This window comes from Populus euphratica, unplaced genomic scaffold (genome assembly GCF_000495115.2).
Source record: "Populus euphratica unplaced genomic scaffold, PopEup_1.0 scaffold220.1, whole genome shotgun sequence".
NCBI lineage: Eukaryota > Viridiplantae > Streptophyta > Magnoliopsida > Malpighiales > Salicaceae > Populus > Populus euphratica.
The window spans coordinates 325,848-343,240 of NW_011500103.1; the positions used below are offsets into that span (position 1 = coordinate 325,848).

The 17,393-nt window shown below is 30.1% G+C and overlaps 1 protein-coding gene and 1 long non-coding RNA gene across 2 annotated transcripts in view; one reads left to right on the top strand and one right to left on the bottom strand.

Moving 5' to 3' along the window:
* Positions 1-7,873: 7,873 nt before the first annotated feature.
* LOC105109545 (uncharacterized) overlaps positions 7,874-17,393 on the bottom strand; it is a 23,931-nt gene continuing 14,411 nt past the window's right edge. Inside the window, exon 3 of the long non-coding RNA XR_839279.1 lies at positions 7,874-7,950. This is a non-coding gene — a long non-coding RNA (uncharacterized LOC105109545). The remainder of the gene's footprint in view (positions 7,951-17,393) is intronic.
* LOC105109544 (uncharacterized) lies at positions 8,431-12,323 on the top strand. Its single transcript, XM_011004286.1, has 5 exons — positions 8,431-8,882; positions 9,539-9,695; positions 10,021-10,071; positions 11,370-11,462; positions 11,844-12,323. The coding sequence occupies exons 1-5, from the start codon at positions 8,737-8,739 to the stop codon at positions 11,901-11,903; spliced, it is 507 nt and encodes a 168-aa protein (XP_011002588.1). The 5' UTR covers positions 8,431-8,736; the 3' UTR covers positions 11,904-12,323.

Sequence of the window (17,393 nt, forward strand, 5' to 3'; positions counted from 1 at the left end):
CATTTCTATACACTTCTGTAGTTGTTGAATGTATGGGTTGAGTAGAAATGAAAGGAAGGAAGAGAGGGTTTTATAGATGAGAAATTAGAAAGGCAATCATACCACCTATATGTAGGCCAGCTGGAGTCTCACACACTCTCTCTCTCACACACAATAATAATAATAATAATAATACTAGTAGTAGTAGTAGTAGTAGTAGTAGTAGTAGTAATAAAGAAAGAGAAGAAGAAGAAGATGATGAGAACTTGGAGATGGAAAATTAATGTAAGGATTAAACAATAATAATAACAAACGTCAAGGTTAGAGGTTCCACTAATGGTATGTCAAACAAGTATAGTATAAACTCTTACTATTCAATTGGAAACCACACACAATGGAGGTTCCAATCACATTATAGATTATTAACATGATTATATTAGTCATCTTATTCGATTAATGCTAATACTTGTAAATCTCGTCAAGCATTCATGATTATAACTTATGTTAACAACAAATCAAGTTCCTTTCATAGCTCAGGTGTCGGTTATACCATACTGTATGGGCTATGAAAGTGTCAAGCATTTGTTGTACCAAGTGTTATACAACATAAATCAAGATTAGTCATTTAACAAGCAAAGTATTAAAGAGTGAACAAGATAACAAATACAAAACATGTTACTATCAAACATTAAAGTCCATATTGAGTTTACACTATACTTATTCTTACACCATTAGTGTAGCCTTTTCACCTTGACATAATAAACTTAACTAGACATAATGAAAGAAAGAAAAATAAATAAATAAAATATGAAAGGGATGCCTAAATGCATGGCAAATGCCTCCTTTTATAGGCCAAAATTGGGAACTATTGATTTGATGACTAATTGATGAATGGGTAGCCAACTTTTGACTTGGTGACAATCCTTATCTTCTCTTGTCTGCCCAAAACGTCATTGATAACATCAAAATTGGAGCCACTTGAAAACATGAAAGTTGTAGAAAATTGTCTCATCTTTCTTATGTACACAATTCAGCTCATTTGGACTTCTAGAACTCCAGATATAGCCAAAATACTGAACAATGCTTGGGCTGGAGGACAACTTTGGGCTTCTTTGTTGTTGCAATAATTTGGACTTGAAAATGGCCTTTTTAGATCTTGGGCTCCATATGAAAGTTGTAGGCCTATGTCTTACCTTTCCATCCATATAAATTGGACCGAAAGTTGTAGACATATGTCTTACCTTTCCATCCATATAAAGTAGACCTAAATCTGAGATCTATAGCTCCAGATATGACCCAATTACCAAACAATGTGCCAGTTTGGATTGCACCGACATCTCTTTTCTAATTTTGGTCATCTTTTTGCCCTTGCAATTTAAGTTCTTAAAGTCATCAATCAATCCTTTCATTTATGTGATAGGCCTTCATTTAAAATGAACATTTACCATAAATTAAAGGTATCTTATATTATTAGATATATTATTATTAAAACATGCTTTAGTTAAGGAGTTATTGATTCTTCAAATGCAAAATGATGATATAAAACCATGATAAAAATGCACTTTTAAGTACTAATCACCATGCATTTAGTCATCTTGGTTTCCAGATCAAGATCATGCTCTTGCTTTCTCTCTTTGTATTTTTTGTAATGTTTATGCTTTGCTTTCATTAATATCAAGTTTATGCCTTTATTTCCTTTCATTTACTTAGTTAACTTTTATCTTATTTATGTTCTTATTTTGTTTATTTATTTTTCTTTTTTTTTATTATGTTTAGCTAAGTTTATTATGTCAAGGTGAAAAGGTTACACTAATGGTATAAGAATAAGTATAGTGTAAACTTAATATGAACTTTAATGTTTGATACTAACATGTTTTGTAATTGTTATCTTGTTCACTCTTTAATACTTTGCTTGTTAAATAACTAATCTAGATTTATGTTGTATAACAATGTATTCTTAAACCTTAATTTACACACACACACTTTAACATATGATTGTGGGTTGCATATTGGATTATTACATTATTTATGTTCTTTTGTTAAAGGTAACAACTAAGGGAAAGGGATTGTATATAATTAAAAAAAAAACATGAAAAAAAAGAAAGAAAAAAAAAAGAAAAAAAAGAAGAAAAAAAAATGATGATAATAAAAATGTAGATAAGTTTGGTTTCGTAGCCTCCCTAACCTAAGCAATTAAGTCCGAAGGGGTGTTTTAACACCTAATACCCTAAAGTCAACTGACTTGGGAGCTATTGGCCCAACGCTTGTTACATGGGTTGAGGAGAAAAGCTTAAGGGAATCAAACATTGCACTATCTACATATCAGTATCTGCGACCCGAGTTACTAAGCTCGTAGGGGTGTCTTAACACCTAATGCCCTAAGACCAACTGGTCTGGGAGTCATTAGCTGAAAGCTCGTTACATGGGTTAAAGATGCATGATGTTTTTAAAGTATATGTATATAGAGTTAAAAAAAAAAAAGACAAAAATAGTAATCCCAACCCAAGGAAGTTAACCTTAAACATTAGAACAAAAATTTTGTTTTCTTCCAAGAAAAGCCCCATAATTATGTGTTGATACATTGAGCACAAAAGAAAGGTTTATTAATATCTTGTTAAGTGGTATTGAGCAGATATATAAATTTAATGAGAGTTTGTTTATCTGGATAGACTAATGGAAGTTAAATGATGAATACCTTGCTTTGTGGAATATACAAATTGTTTTTCTATTTTACGCTTTGATTACTAGGGACTAGTAATAAGCTGGTTGGGGGGTGTGATTAGTACTTAAAAGTGCATTTTTATCATGGTTTTATATCATCATTTTGCACTTGAAGTATCAATAACTCCTTAACTAAAATATGTTTTATAATAATGTATCTAATAATATAAGATACCTTTAATTTGTGGTAAATGTCTATTTTTAATGCAGGTCTATCACATAAATGAAAGGATTGATTGATGACTTGAAGAACTTAAATTGCATGGATAAAGAGATGGTCAAACTTAGAGAAGAGATGTCGGTGCAATCCAAACCGGAACACTGTTCGGTAATTGGGTCATATCTAGAGCTATATATCTCAGATTTAGGTCCAATTTATATGGATGGAAAGGTAAGACATAGGCCTACAACTTTCATATGGAGCCCAAGATCTAAAAAGGCCATTATCAAGTCCAAATTGTAGAAACAACAAAGAAGCCCGAATCTGTCTTCCAGCCCGAGCACTGTTCGGTATTTTGGCCATATCTGGAGTTCTAGAAGTCCAAATGAGCTGAATTTTTTACACAAGAAAGCTGAGACAATTGCCTACAACTTTCATGTTTGCAACTGGCTCCAGTTTTGACGTTATCAATGACGTTTTGGGCAGACAAGAGAAGATAAGGATTGTCACCAAGTCAAAAGTTGGCCACCCACTTATCAATTAGTCATCAAATCAATAGTTCCCAATTTTGGCCTATAAAAGGAGGCATTTGCCATGCATTTAGGCATCTTGGTTTCCAGATTAAGATCATGCTCTTCCTTTCTCTCTTTGTATTTTTTATGCTTTGTTTTCATTAATATTAAGTTTATGCCTTTCATTTCCTTTCCTTTACTTAGTTAACTTTTATGTTCTTATTTTGTTTATCTATTTTGCTTTCTTTCATTATGTCTAGCTAAGTTAGTTATGTCAAGGTGAAAAGGTTACACTAATGGTGTAAGAATAAGTATAGTGTAAACTTAATGTGGACTTTAATGTTTGATACTAACATGTTTTGTATTTGTTATCTTGTTCACTCTTTAATACTTTGCTTGTTAAATGACTAATCTTGATTTATGTTGTATAACACTTGGTACAACAAATACTTGGCACTCTTATAGCTCATACTGTATGGTATAACCGACACCTGAGTTATGAAGGGAACTTGATTTGTTGTTAACATAAGATATAATCATGAATGCCTGATGAGATTTACAAGTATTAGTATTAATCGAACTAGATAACTAATGTAATCATGTTAACAATTTATAATCTGATTGGAACCTTCTTTCTATGTGGTTTCCAATTGAATAATAAGAACTATACTTGTTTGACACATATCATTAGTTTGACATATATCATTAGTAGATCATCTAACCTTGACATTTGTTGTTATCATTGTTTAATCATATCATTAATCTTTCATCTCAAAGTTCTCATCAATTTTTTCTTCTTCTTCTTTACTACTATTATCATTGTTGTTATTGTTGTGTTATTCTTATCTATAATTTATACAATTAACCTTCCTGTGGTTCGACCCTAATCTTGCCAGATTATTTATTACTTCAACTCTCCTGCATTTAGAAGAAGACATCAATCTTTTGGTCGTGTCAAGTTTTTGGCACCGTTTTCGGGGAGGTAAGTTCTTGTAGAAATTATAGCATTTATTTTATTTTCACTTTTCACTTTTCTTGTATATAACTTTGTTTTTTTTGTGTTGTTTCTCCTTCTTTTGTTTTTTTTTTTATTATATTCCTACACATGCATGAGAGTGTGGTCACGTATATTAAGAGGTAGACTTTTGAAAGTGGTGATTTGTATTTTGAAAGAGTTTGTTCTATAAAAGGAAAAAACTTCTTTAAAAACTGTTGTCACATTTCATTCCAAGCATGAATGGATCCTGGTCTCAAATTTTATAGCCATGTTTTTAGCTTTATCTTTTAATGAAAAAGGAAAAAGCTTTAATCTGATAGTGTTCATGCTACAATTTGAGTTCTTATAAGTGTTGCAGACCTTTTCATATTCTCTTATATGCAAGTATGAATTTTCTAAATCTATGCCATGAAAAGAAGGTAAAAGTTGAATAATGTTTGGCTTAAAATTAAAATGAGATGTATCAAGAGGAAAAACTATACATGATGGTGCACTTGTTCTTGTGGGATTCATGTGGTCTCCAAGTGTTCTAGCATAATTATTCTTATTATTTCCATTATGAAGCAACTGGTTATCTTTTTCTGAAAATGATGAGGATAACCTACAAAGTCTACCACTTAATATATGTGATCACACTCTCATGCACGTGTAGGAATAAAATAAAAGGAAGAAAAAAAATCAAAAGAAAAGGAAACAAAATAAAAAAACAAAGTTATATATAAGAAAAGTGAAAAGTGAAAATAAAATAAATACTATAATTTATACAAGAACTTACCTCACTGACAACAGTGCCAAAAACTTGACTTGACCAAAAGATTGATGTCTTCTCCCAAGTGCAAGAGTGTCGAAGTAATAATAACCCAGCAAGACCGGGGTCGAATCACAAGAAGGTTAATTGTATAAATTATAGATAATAATAATACAACAACAATAACAGTAACAATGTAACAATAATAACAATAATAGTAGTAGTAGTAATAATAGTAGTAATAGTAGTAGTAGTAGTAGTAGTAATAATAATAATAATAAAGAAGAAGAAGAAGAAGTTGATGAGAATTTTCCACTAATAGTGTATCAAACAAGAATAGTATAAACTCTTATTATTCAATTGAAAACAACACACAAAGGAGGTTCTAATTAGATTATAAATTGTTAACATGATTACATTGGTTATCTTATTCAATTAATGTTAATACTTGTAAATATTGTCAGGCATTCATGATTATAACTTATATTAACAATAAATCAAGTTTCTTTCGTAGCACAGGTGTTGGTTATACCATATAGTATGGGCTATGAAAGTGCCAAGTATTTGTTATACCAAGTGTTCTACAACATAAATCTAGATTAGTTATTTAACAAGCAAAGTATTAAAGAGTGAATAAGATAACAAATACAAAACATGTTAGTATCAAACATTAAAGTCTATGTTAAGTTTACACTATACTTATTCTTACACTATTAGTGTAACCTTTTCACGTTGACATAATAAACTTAGCTAAACAAAATGAAAGAGAGAAACATAAATAAATAAGATAAGAATATAAATAAAATAAAAGTTAACTAAGTAAAGAAAAGGAAATGAAAGGTATAAATAAGATATTAATGAAAATAAAACTTAAAAATACAAAGAGAGAAAGTAAGAGGATGATCTTGATTTGAAAACCAAGATGACTAAATGCATGGCAAAAGCCTCCTTTTATAGGTCAAAATTAGAAACTATTGATTTGATGACTAATTAATGAGTGGGTAACCAACTCTTGACTTGGTGACAATCCTTATCTTTTCTTATCTGCCCAAAATGTCAATCATCAAAATTGGAACAATTTGAAAACATGAAAGTTGTAGGAAATTATCTCAGCTTTCCAGAAAAAAAAAATGAAAGTTATTTGGACTTTTAGAACTCCAGATATGGGCCAAATACTGAACAATGTTTTGGCTGCAGGACATATTTAGACTTCTTTATTGTTGTTATAATTTAGACTTGCAAATGACCTTTTTAAATCCTGAACTCCTATGAAAGTTGTAGGCATATGTCTTACCTTTTCATCCATATAAAGTAGACCTAAATCTGAGATCTACAGCTCCAGATATAACCCAATTACTAAATAGTGTTCTGGTTTGGACTGCACCAACATATTTTTTCTAAGTTTGACCATCTCTTTGTCCTTTCAATTTCAATTTTTAAACTCATCAATCAATCCTTTCATTTATGTGATATTCTAAATTTGACCATCTCTTTGTCCTTTCAATTTTAATTTTTAAACTCATCAATCAATCCTTTCATTTATGTAATAGGCTTGCATTTAAAATGAACATTTACCACAAATTAATGGTATCTTGTATTATTAGATATGTTATTATAAAACATGCTTTAATTAAGAAGATATTGATACTTCAAGTGCAAAAAAATAATATAAAATCTTAATAAAAATGCACTTTTGAGTATTAATCAATATACACCTAAGATAACCCAAAAGAAAAGAAAGTGAACAAACCACATAGCTTAAATGCCAATAATTTAACGTCAAAGTATAAAATTGTAAAAAAATAAATAAATTTCATAAAAACAATAAGGAAAAAAAGTTAAGGCAAACATTGTTAACTTGACTTATCTATTACTCGAAATATGAGACCGTGATAAAAAAAATAACAAAGAAAAATATCCAACCGTAAAATAATTTAAAATATAAACAATGTATACAAAATATGGTACAAAAAATGAAAGAAGATAATTAGGGGCTAATTGTAAAACAAAAAACTAAGAAAATGATATAAAAAAATTATTGAAAGAATGAGAACCAAAACTAGCTAAAAAACCAAATGAAATTAAATATTAAGAAACAAAATTGAAAAAGCATTAAGAAAAAAAATAAGAATATATAGGAATCAAAGAATGAGGATAAAAAATAATTAAAAAACAAATACAATAAAATAAAAAAGATATGAAATTGCAAGAAAAAAATAATCAAGGAAAATATAAAAGCACATAATAGAGCAATTAAAAGTAAACTGACTAAACTAGATAAAAATATCAATTTGAATAAAATATCCAAGAATGAAATTAAAAAATTCCAAACTTAAAAAAGGTATAAAAGTCAAATAAATAATAATTAAAAAAAAAAGGATCAAAATTAACAAGAATACAGACTAGAGGACACAATGATTTTTTTTTAAATTCAAGTGTTATTTTCTTGGTAATAAGAGAGAGAAAAAAAAAACTAGATCTCTCCCATAGGCATGTGTATTATTGTTTTTCAAAAATCCAAAAATAACAAAAAAAAAAGGTCTAAAAAGATCAAAACATCCCTATAATTAGCCTTTGATTTTTTGAATTCCAAGGGTAATTATGCCTTTTAATTATTTTAATAAAATGAAAAGACAAATAAACTCTTATATGCATAAACTCTTATATGCATGTATATTTTTTTTTTCTCTTTAAGGAGTATAACTGTATGTTATTGTTTTTTTTTTTTTTATAAAAAAACAAAAAAATCCCCTTACTTAAGGATTGATTTTTTGTGCTTCTAAGGGCATAATAATATTTTTATTATAGCAAAAAATATTCATATATTATTTTTCTCTAAGTCAAATATCCATTGCCAAATATATTTCATAAAACAATATATCTATCTTTAATTGCATATTCAATTAATTTTTTTGACAAAGAAAAAAAATTATTTTACACTACTCTAATTTATAATAATCTTTATTTTAGTGAGTAATAAATGCTTTTTATTTTTTTATAATATATATTTATTTTTATCTCAGGTCTAAGCTCTTTTATATTTTTCATTTATTTTCCCTTAGCTTTAAGTTTATACCAGATTTATAAGCTGGATGTATTATTTTATTATTTTGTTTTGTGAGAAATTAATTATTTAAATTGATATTTTGATAAATTAATGCATTATTAAATTAATAATTTGTTTAAAATTGTAGTAGTGGTAGTGATTTGAAGTGATTTTTTTAGAAATATATTAAAATATTTTTTTATTTTTTTAAATTATGTTTTATATTAATATATAAAACAATGCAGAAAAATTTCATTAATTTTTTTTTTAATTTTGCGGTAATAAAACATGCTATAAATGGTTGTATCTGTAGCCTATAGGTACTATTAACCCTAGTGCTGCTGCTTCTTCTCTTTTTTCTTTTCTGGGGGATTTTTTATTTTCTATTCGGGATGGTTACTTCCTGAGGACGAAGAGAGCACAAATACAGAGAAGACGATCAGAATCAAAATCCAAATCTCACCCACCAGACCCACTTGCCTAACAGCAACGCAATCTTTATAGTTTATTCCAAAATTTCTAATTTCTGTATCACTGTCGGCTCGGCTCATATATTTTGATTTTAGAGTTTCAATGGACGAAGTGATGACAGCTGCTGATGCATCGTCCAGATATCGATCAGCAACATCTCCACCCGTCAGTCTCCCCTCCAACATTCCTCTCCTTACCGCCTTCCTTGCCTTTTCACTTGCCCAGTTCCTCAAGCTTTTCACCACGTGGTAATCTCTCTCACTCTCCCTTCATTGCATAAATATATATCCTTTTCTTTTATACGCAGAGTCTACGTTTCTTGTTTGTTTTTTCGGTGGTAGGGCTTGATGGGTTCTTAGTTATATGCGGTGTCGAGTCCATATATTGCTTTCGGTTAAGTGGTAAGAACGAAAGTGTTGCAAAGAATGTGGAATAGAGGGAAATAATTCATTTCAGCAGTAATTTTTTTTCCCTGTTATTTCTGAAACTGGTCTAATTTGTCTCTCACAAAACAGGCCTTGCTCGGAATTATTTCACTGTAATAAATTGTGTTTATTATTTCCTTAGTTCATGAACTGAAGAAGAGACAATTGAATGAAAACTACAAATCTTTGTTTAATGCAAGTGAAACTGAAAATACCAAAATTCATTCCTTAAAAAGTTGTCATTCACAAAAATTAATAATTTTATTACGTCTTTTCTGTAATCAAGTAATTGACAAATTGCCAGCACTGTTGTGCGAATGATGTGCACAGAGCTTATTTTTGTTTATCCATGAATATATTTGTCATGATTGACTCCATTTCTGTGTCCTCGAAACAATCTTTTGCAAAATTGTAGACAACCTTGCTCATTTCTGTACCATGTACCCCACCCCCCCTCAATATATCATCTTTGTTGGCAGGTTCAAGGAGAAGAGATGGGATGCTAGAAGGATGCTTGGGTCAGGTGGAATGCCCTCATCTCATTCAGCAACCGTGACTTCTCTAGCAACCGCTATTGGTCTGCAAGAAGGAACTGGAGCACCAGCATTTGCTGTTGCATTGGTTTTGGCATGTGTTGTATGTATTTTGTAAACAGGTCTTGTACATTCTTTTTGGTTGACATGCATGATCTTGCTTAAGTTCACGATTACTGTTGGAAATTTCATGAATGAGAAATGTTTGTAAAGATGAATTAGGCATATATGTTAGGTTTTAAGGTTAATTATGCCTTTGGAAGTTATCAAGCCAGACTGAATTTTTGCCTTCATTTTACTTTCATGCACTTTCTATCTAAGTGCATTCTTACTATGAAGAGAATTCTCTGCTACATGCATGCCACTGGGCAGTATCCATAAATTAATTTAGAGTCAACATTATCGGATTACATAACCTTTTTTCTCAGGTCATGTATGATGCAACTGGTGTTAGACTTCATGCTGGTCGCCAAGCTGAGGTAAAGCTGTTTGATGCTGTCAATATATTTTGTTGTGTACATGTGAGATCTACTGCATTAATCAAAATCACCGGGGAATCTGGCAAACTTTATGGAGCATATTAAGAATCCTCTATAGCACTCTAGAAACAATAATAAACTTATATTTCCAGCTTGGTAGAACTTATCTTACATGCCTGCTATCTGTGGGCCCTAAATGTCATTCTAATTGGTTGTGCCTCTGGTTTTGAAACTTGTACTAAGCAGGATGTGGAACCACCACAAGAACACAAACCAAGAGAGCCATTTCTTTGAGAAAAAGCCAATATCTGATTATAATTGTTCATAAGGTCAACTGAATGCCTATGTAGGGTGCATGTATAAGGCACCAATCCAAATAAAAATAGGAAAAGGAAACATAATAAATAAGAAATAAACTAGATTCATAATTTAACTACGAAGTAATAATATTAATAATCATAAATGATACTAGGACTCTAGAATGATCATATAGCATTAAAATTCCTAATAAGCATTATTTATTCCCACTGTTCATCTTTCTTCTTCTGCCTTCAGCATGCTTTTCCTTGCTAGAATTCACATAATACTTGTTCAGTATGGCCAATCGAGTTTTGGATCATGCTCAAATCAGGTCTAGAAGTTGTTGTTTAGGAATTTACTTCATTTTTCCTTTTATTTTTATAATATTCCCTAGTTAGGGTTCAAAATTTTATTCAATTTGGTTTTCATTAGTTAGGTCCGTTTCGTTAATACTTAACAATTCTGTATGTTATTTTTTGTAGTTGTAATTTTTTTTTAAAAAAAAATCAAAGCAATGCAATCTTGAGTGCCTTTTTTCCATAAGTTATGGCTCAAGAAGTCTTTTTTGTCACTTGCTTTTCGCTATCAAATTGGATGATCTGCTCACGTAGAACAATGGAAACTAAAACACACATTTGTTATAAGCAAGCCTGATATCTCTTTTATTTTGATAAAGCAATGGTTGAACCTAATGCAACAATAAGAAAGAAATTAGGATTTCTCAAGTTTTAAAATTAGAGTAAATTGTAGATAATTTGATAATTTTAAATGTCTAGAATTTACATAAAAGTCGATGCAATATCAAATAAATAATTACATTATTAGCCTTTTGATTTTAGAAAATGTTTGTATCATGCACATATGCAATAACAAATAAAAGATGGTTTGGCTTGTTTTATTGTTGTGATCTCTATCTCTATGATGTTGGTTTGCGCTTGTGCTATGCAACAACAACCATTATGTTTTCTATTCTAATTTGTACGGTTCATTTATTGCAGTTACTAAATCAAATTGTCTGTGAGCTTCCTCCTGAACACCCTGTCTCCAATGTTAGACCCTTACGGGATTCACTTGGTCACACTCCTCTCCAGGTCTGTTGTTGATCTGCATGTATGCATATGAAGTGATGGTTGCCATTGATTTTTCATTGTGCACAGGATGACTAAATGGTTTTGTTTTAGCTGTCAAAATCTTTCCTTCAATAACTGAATTGAGACTTATACTGTGAAGGATTGTTTTTGTGAGCAAGCAATGATGAACTCCTAATGGGCATGCTGCATTTAATGGTCTCGATGCCAACTCTTCCAGTGTCTATGTAGTCATCGAATGCACCTAACCATTTTAGCAATCATGTCCTACATAGAGAAACAAATGACTTGGTTTTGCTTGTAGAATGATCTTCCTTGTCCCTTCTTGCATGTTTATTCTATTGGAACCAGCCCATTTTGACTTGTTCTTCTTTTCTGTTGCAGGTTGTTGCGGGTGCAGTGTTGGGGTGTATTATAGCATTCCTCATGAGAAGTTCTAGCTAGTTGATGATATAGCTAAAGGTGATTCTTTACCTAGTCAGTGGAGATTTATAGGCTTTCAAATCATTGGAAGCATTTGTGCTCTGGAAAAAGGAATAGAGCTTGACGAGACCTTTCAAGTGAGTTCTAGTTGTTGTTTAGGCTTTACGGACCTGACAGAATGATGTATAGATAAATTACAGTGATAACCTTCACACAATGTAGTTACAGTGATTAGTTCCCTTTGATGTTCCTTTTGTTTTTTCCCCTCGAAAATCTCAAAAAACCTAGTATAAGATGTACCCTAATGCTCAAGACAGTTTGTAAAGTTGACAGTGCATACTCGATGTTTGTCAGCTCAGTGTGGAGGTTTTCAGTTTCATCGTGCGATGCGTTTGTCTGATCTAATAGTAGAAATTGCTGCATTGCCTCGGTTAAATTTGATCAGTGATTGAGTGTTACAATCGTGGGATGAGGATTTGTAAATTAGTAGTGAGGTCCGAAGGATGACATTTGTGCTTCACTGTTTCAGTGTTTTGTAGACGTCGAAGTCTTGGTGCTTTACTTGGTGGCCGTGTAGTTGCGCTCATTAAACCATCAAACGGTTCTGTTCTATATTTTCCCAAGAAATAATTTTGGTTTATTGGCGTTTGTTTTGCATAAAGTATTTTATTAAATCTTTTTCTTATTTTTTTATTTTTTTTATATTTTTTTAATTAATTAACATGTAAGTTTGTTTTGCATAAAGTATTTTATTAAATCTTTTTCTTATTTTTTTATTTTTTTTATATTTTTTTAATTAATTAACATGTAAGTTTGTTTTGCATAAAGTATTTTATTAAATCTTTTTCTTATTTTTTTATTTTTTTTATATTTTTTTAATTAATTAACATGTAAGTTTGTTTTGCATAAAGTATTTTATTAAATCTTTTTCTTATTTTTTTATTTTTTTATTTTTTTTTAATTAATTAACATGTAATATTGCGTGTCAATTTATATAAATTTAGTTTATTTATTGAAAAAATTTTTAACCTGCCAAGTCTTGTAAAGTTTTTTATGGATTGTTGGTAACTTATCCTGTTATGCAATATTTTAATCATTGTTGCACCACCAACATCTAATTCAATCTTTATATTAAAATAAACTTTTAAACAACCCAATAGACCTTAAAAGTGTTTTGCACAAATGGGTTGTTCATCCAGTAAAGCAAAACGAGAGAAGATAATTTTTTTTAAAAAAAAATTGAATGAAATTTGCACAATTTATTTATTTTGATTGAATGAAATGAAACATTGGACTACAAGCTTTCATTTAAAATATATATGCTTTTTTTGTTGAACATAAAACAATAAAAATCTCTTTGATTACATATCAAAACATTTTAAGGCCATTTGGGTTGTATAAAAGTTTATTTTAATATAAAGATTGAATTAACATTAGTTTAAACTTATTATTTTTTGAGTAATGTCTATATATAAAATTTGAAAGTTTTTGTGTCCTTACAATCAATAAAAAAAAAATTAACCTTACATTTTTATTAAGAGACTAATCAAAAAGAAAAGATGAACACATGATTTCAGGTATAGGAAGAAAGAGTGAGTTTTTCTTCTCTTTTTTCTTTTTATTTGATAGGAAATCTTAATCCCTCTTTCCTATAAAATAATCATTTTCTAAGTAGAGAATTTATATTTATTTTGCAGGAGAAGGCTTCCCTATAGTTTCGTGATCAATGACTCTGTAAACAATGGAGCTCTTATGATATGCAAAGGATTTTTAGGAAGCTTACATATTTGATGCAATTCTATTTCTTTTCTATTTATTGCTTTCCTAGTTGGAGTTGGAGATTATATGATTGGATTGATATTTAAGATATGATGAAAATGATGAAGGTGGTCTATTTTCTTGGTCATTTTATGAACTTGAATTCGAGTCTTCTTTGGAGTGATTTCAACATCACAGAGGGATTCTGTGTTTGCCCTGCTCTTGGATTCAACGTGAGGTTGATCCAAGAGGCTAACACCAATTTTGGTATTAGAGCCTTGTTCATGATGCCTTCATTACGGTGTTTCATGTTTCATGCCTGTAACCTGCAGTGGTACTTTGTATGCCATGGCAACCAATCAAAATCCAAACAACTCAAATCCAAACGACCAAAACCCAAACACCCAAGACATAGACCAGGCCAGTTACAACACTAAACTGATCAAATCGCCTCAGTATTGGAGCAACTTACTCATGAATTGGATGTTAAGGATAAGCGTTATGTTCAAAAGGAGTAGTGACATGACCAAAAGATTGATGTCTTCTCCCAAGTGCAGGAGTGTCGAAGTAATAAATAACCCGACAAGACTGGGCTCGAATTACATGGAGGTTAATTGTATAAATTATAGATAACAATAATACAACAACAATAATAACAATAGTAATAATACTAATAATACTAATAATAATAGTAATAGTAATAGTAATAATACTAGTAATACTAGTAATAATAATAATAATAATAGTAGTAGTAGTAGTAGTAATAATAATAATAATAATAATAAAGAAGAAGAAGTTGATGAGAACTTTGAGATAGAAGATCAATGCACGAATTAAATAATGATAACAACAAATGTCAAGATTAGATGATCCACTAATGGTATGTCAAACAAGTATAGTATAAACTCTTGTTATTCAATTGGAAACCACACACAAAGAAGGTTCCAATCAAATTATAAATTATTAACATGATTACATTAGTTATCTTATTCTATTAAAGCTAATACTTGTAAATGTTGTCAGGTATTCATGATTATAACTTATGTTAACAATAAATCAAGTTCCTTTCATAGCTCAGGTATCAGTTATACCATACAGTATAGGCTCTGAAAGTGCCAAGCATTTGATGTATCAAGTGTTATACAACATAAATCTAGATTAGTCATTTAACAAACAAAGTATTAAAGAGTAAACAAGATAACAAATATAAAATATGTTAGCATCAAACATTAAAGTCCATATTAAGTTTAGACTATACTTATTCTTACACCATTAGTATAATCCTTTCACCTTGACATAATAAACTTAGCTAAACATGATGAAAGAAAGAAAAATAAATAAACAAAATAAGAACATAAATAAGATAAAAGTTAACTAAGTAAAGGAAAGGAAATGAAAAGCATGAACAAGATATTAATGAAACCAAAACTTTAACATTACAAAAATACAAAGAGAGAAAGCAAGAGCATGATCTTCATCTGGACACCAAGATGTCTAAATGCATGGCAAATACCTCTTTTTACAGGCCAAAATTGGGAACTATTGATTTGATGACTAATTGATGAGTGGGTGACCAACTCTTGACTTGGTGACAATCCTTATCTTCTTTGTCTGCCTAAAACATCATTGATAACGTCAGAATTGGAACCACTTGAAAACATAAAAGTTGTAGGAAATTGTCTTAGCTTTCCAGGAAAAAAAATGGAGGTTTTTTGGACTTCTAGAACTCTAGATATGGGCAAAAAATTAAACAGTGTGCCGAAGATAATAATGGTTTATAGGAAGAGGACTTTATTGAAAAAATAGTTTATGATCAATTTCAAACCACTTCCAGTGAAACTAAGATTGATGAAGTTGACGATTTGTAAATGGTTTATTTTCATGAAGAATCAAAGACAAGTAATTTGAGATCACAAATTAAAGAATTGCCACCACGATCAATTAAGTCCATACCTTTAAGTATTCAACCACCCAAACTTGATTTAAAGTTGTTACCATTCAATCTCAAATACTCATTTTTGAAAGAAAATGAAACTTTTCTAGTAATAATCTCTTCCAAACTTAATGTACATCAGGAAGGTAAGTTATTACAAACTTTGAAAATGCACAAAAATGTATTAGGATGGGCCATAACTAACATAAAAGGATTTAGTCCTTTAATTTGCACACACAAGATTTATTTGGAGGAAAATGCTAGACCCTATAGAGAAATGCAATGAAGGTTTAATCCTAATATGAAAGAAGTAGTGAAAAATAAAGTCATTAAGGTTCTAGATAATTGATTGCTACTTAAAAGTGTATTTTTATCAAGGTTTTATGTCATCATTTTTGCACTTGAAGTATCAATAACTCCTTAACTAAAGCATGTTTTATAATAAGATATCTAATAATATAAGATACCTTTAATTTGTGGTAAATATTCATTTTAAATACAGGCTTATCACATAAATGAAAGGATTGATTGATGAATTTAAGAACTGAAATTGAAAGGACAAAGAGATGGCAAAACTTAGAAAAGAGATGCCGGTCATATCTGGAGTTGTAGATCTCAGATTTAGGTATACTTTATATGGATTGAAAGGTAAGACATAGGCCTACAACTTTTATATGGAGCCCAAGATTTAAAAAGGCCATTTTCAAGTCCAAATTATAGCAACAACAAAGAAGTTCGAATCTGTCCTCCAGCCCGAGCACTATTTAGTATTTGGCCCATATCTACAGTTCAAAAAGGCTAAATGACCTCAATTTTTTACACAAGAAAGCTGAGATAATTTCCTACAACTTTTGTGTTTTCAAGTGGTTCCAATTTTGACGTTATCAATGACGTTTTGGACAGACAAGAGAAGATAAAGATTGTCACCAAGTCAAAAGTTGACTACCCACTCATCAATTAGTCATCAAATCAATAGTTTTCAATTTTGACCTATAAAAAAAGGCATTTTCTATGTGATCAGTACTTAAAAGTGCATTTTTTATCAAGGTTTTATGTCATCACTTTACACTTGAAGAATCAATAACTCCTTAACTAAAGCATGTTTTATAATAATATACCTTATAATATAAGATACCTTTAATTTATGACAAATATTTATTTTAAATGCAGAAATATCACTTAAATGAAAGGATTGATTGATGAATTTAAGAGCTGAAATTGAAAGGACAAAGAGATGGCCAAACTTAAAAAAGAGATGTCGGTGCAATCCAAACCGGAACACTGTTCGGTAATTAAGTCATATCTAGAGTTATAGATCTTAGATTTAGGTCTACTTTATATGGATGGAAAAGTAAGACATAGGCCTATAACTTTTATATGGAGCTCAAGATTTAAAAAGGCTATTTTTAAGTCCAAATTGTAGCAATAACAAAGAAGTCCGAATCTGTCTTCTAACCCGAGCACTGTTCAATATTTGACCTATATCTGGAGTTCTAGAAGTCCAAATGACCTCTATTTTTTACACAAGAAATTTTAAATAATTTCCTACAACTTTTATGCTTTCAAGTGGCTCCAATTTTGACGTTATCAATGACGTTTTGGGTAGATAAGAGAAGAAAAGGATTATCACCAAGTCAAGAGTTGGTCACCCACTCATCAATTAGTCATCAAATCAATAGTTTCTAATTTTGGCCTAAGGCATTTGACATGCATTTAGGCATCTTGGTTTCCAGATCAAGATCATGCTCTTACTTTCTTTTTTTGTATTTTTTATAATGTTTATGCTTTGCTTTCATTAATATCAAGTTTATGGCTTTCAT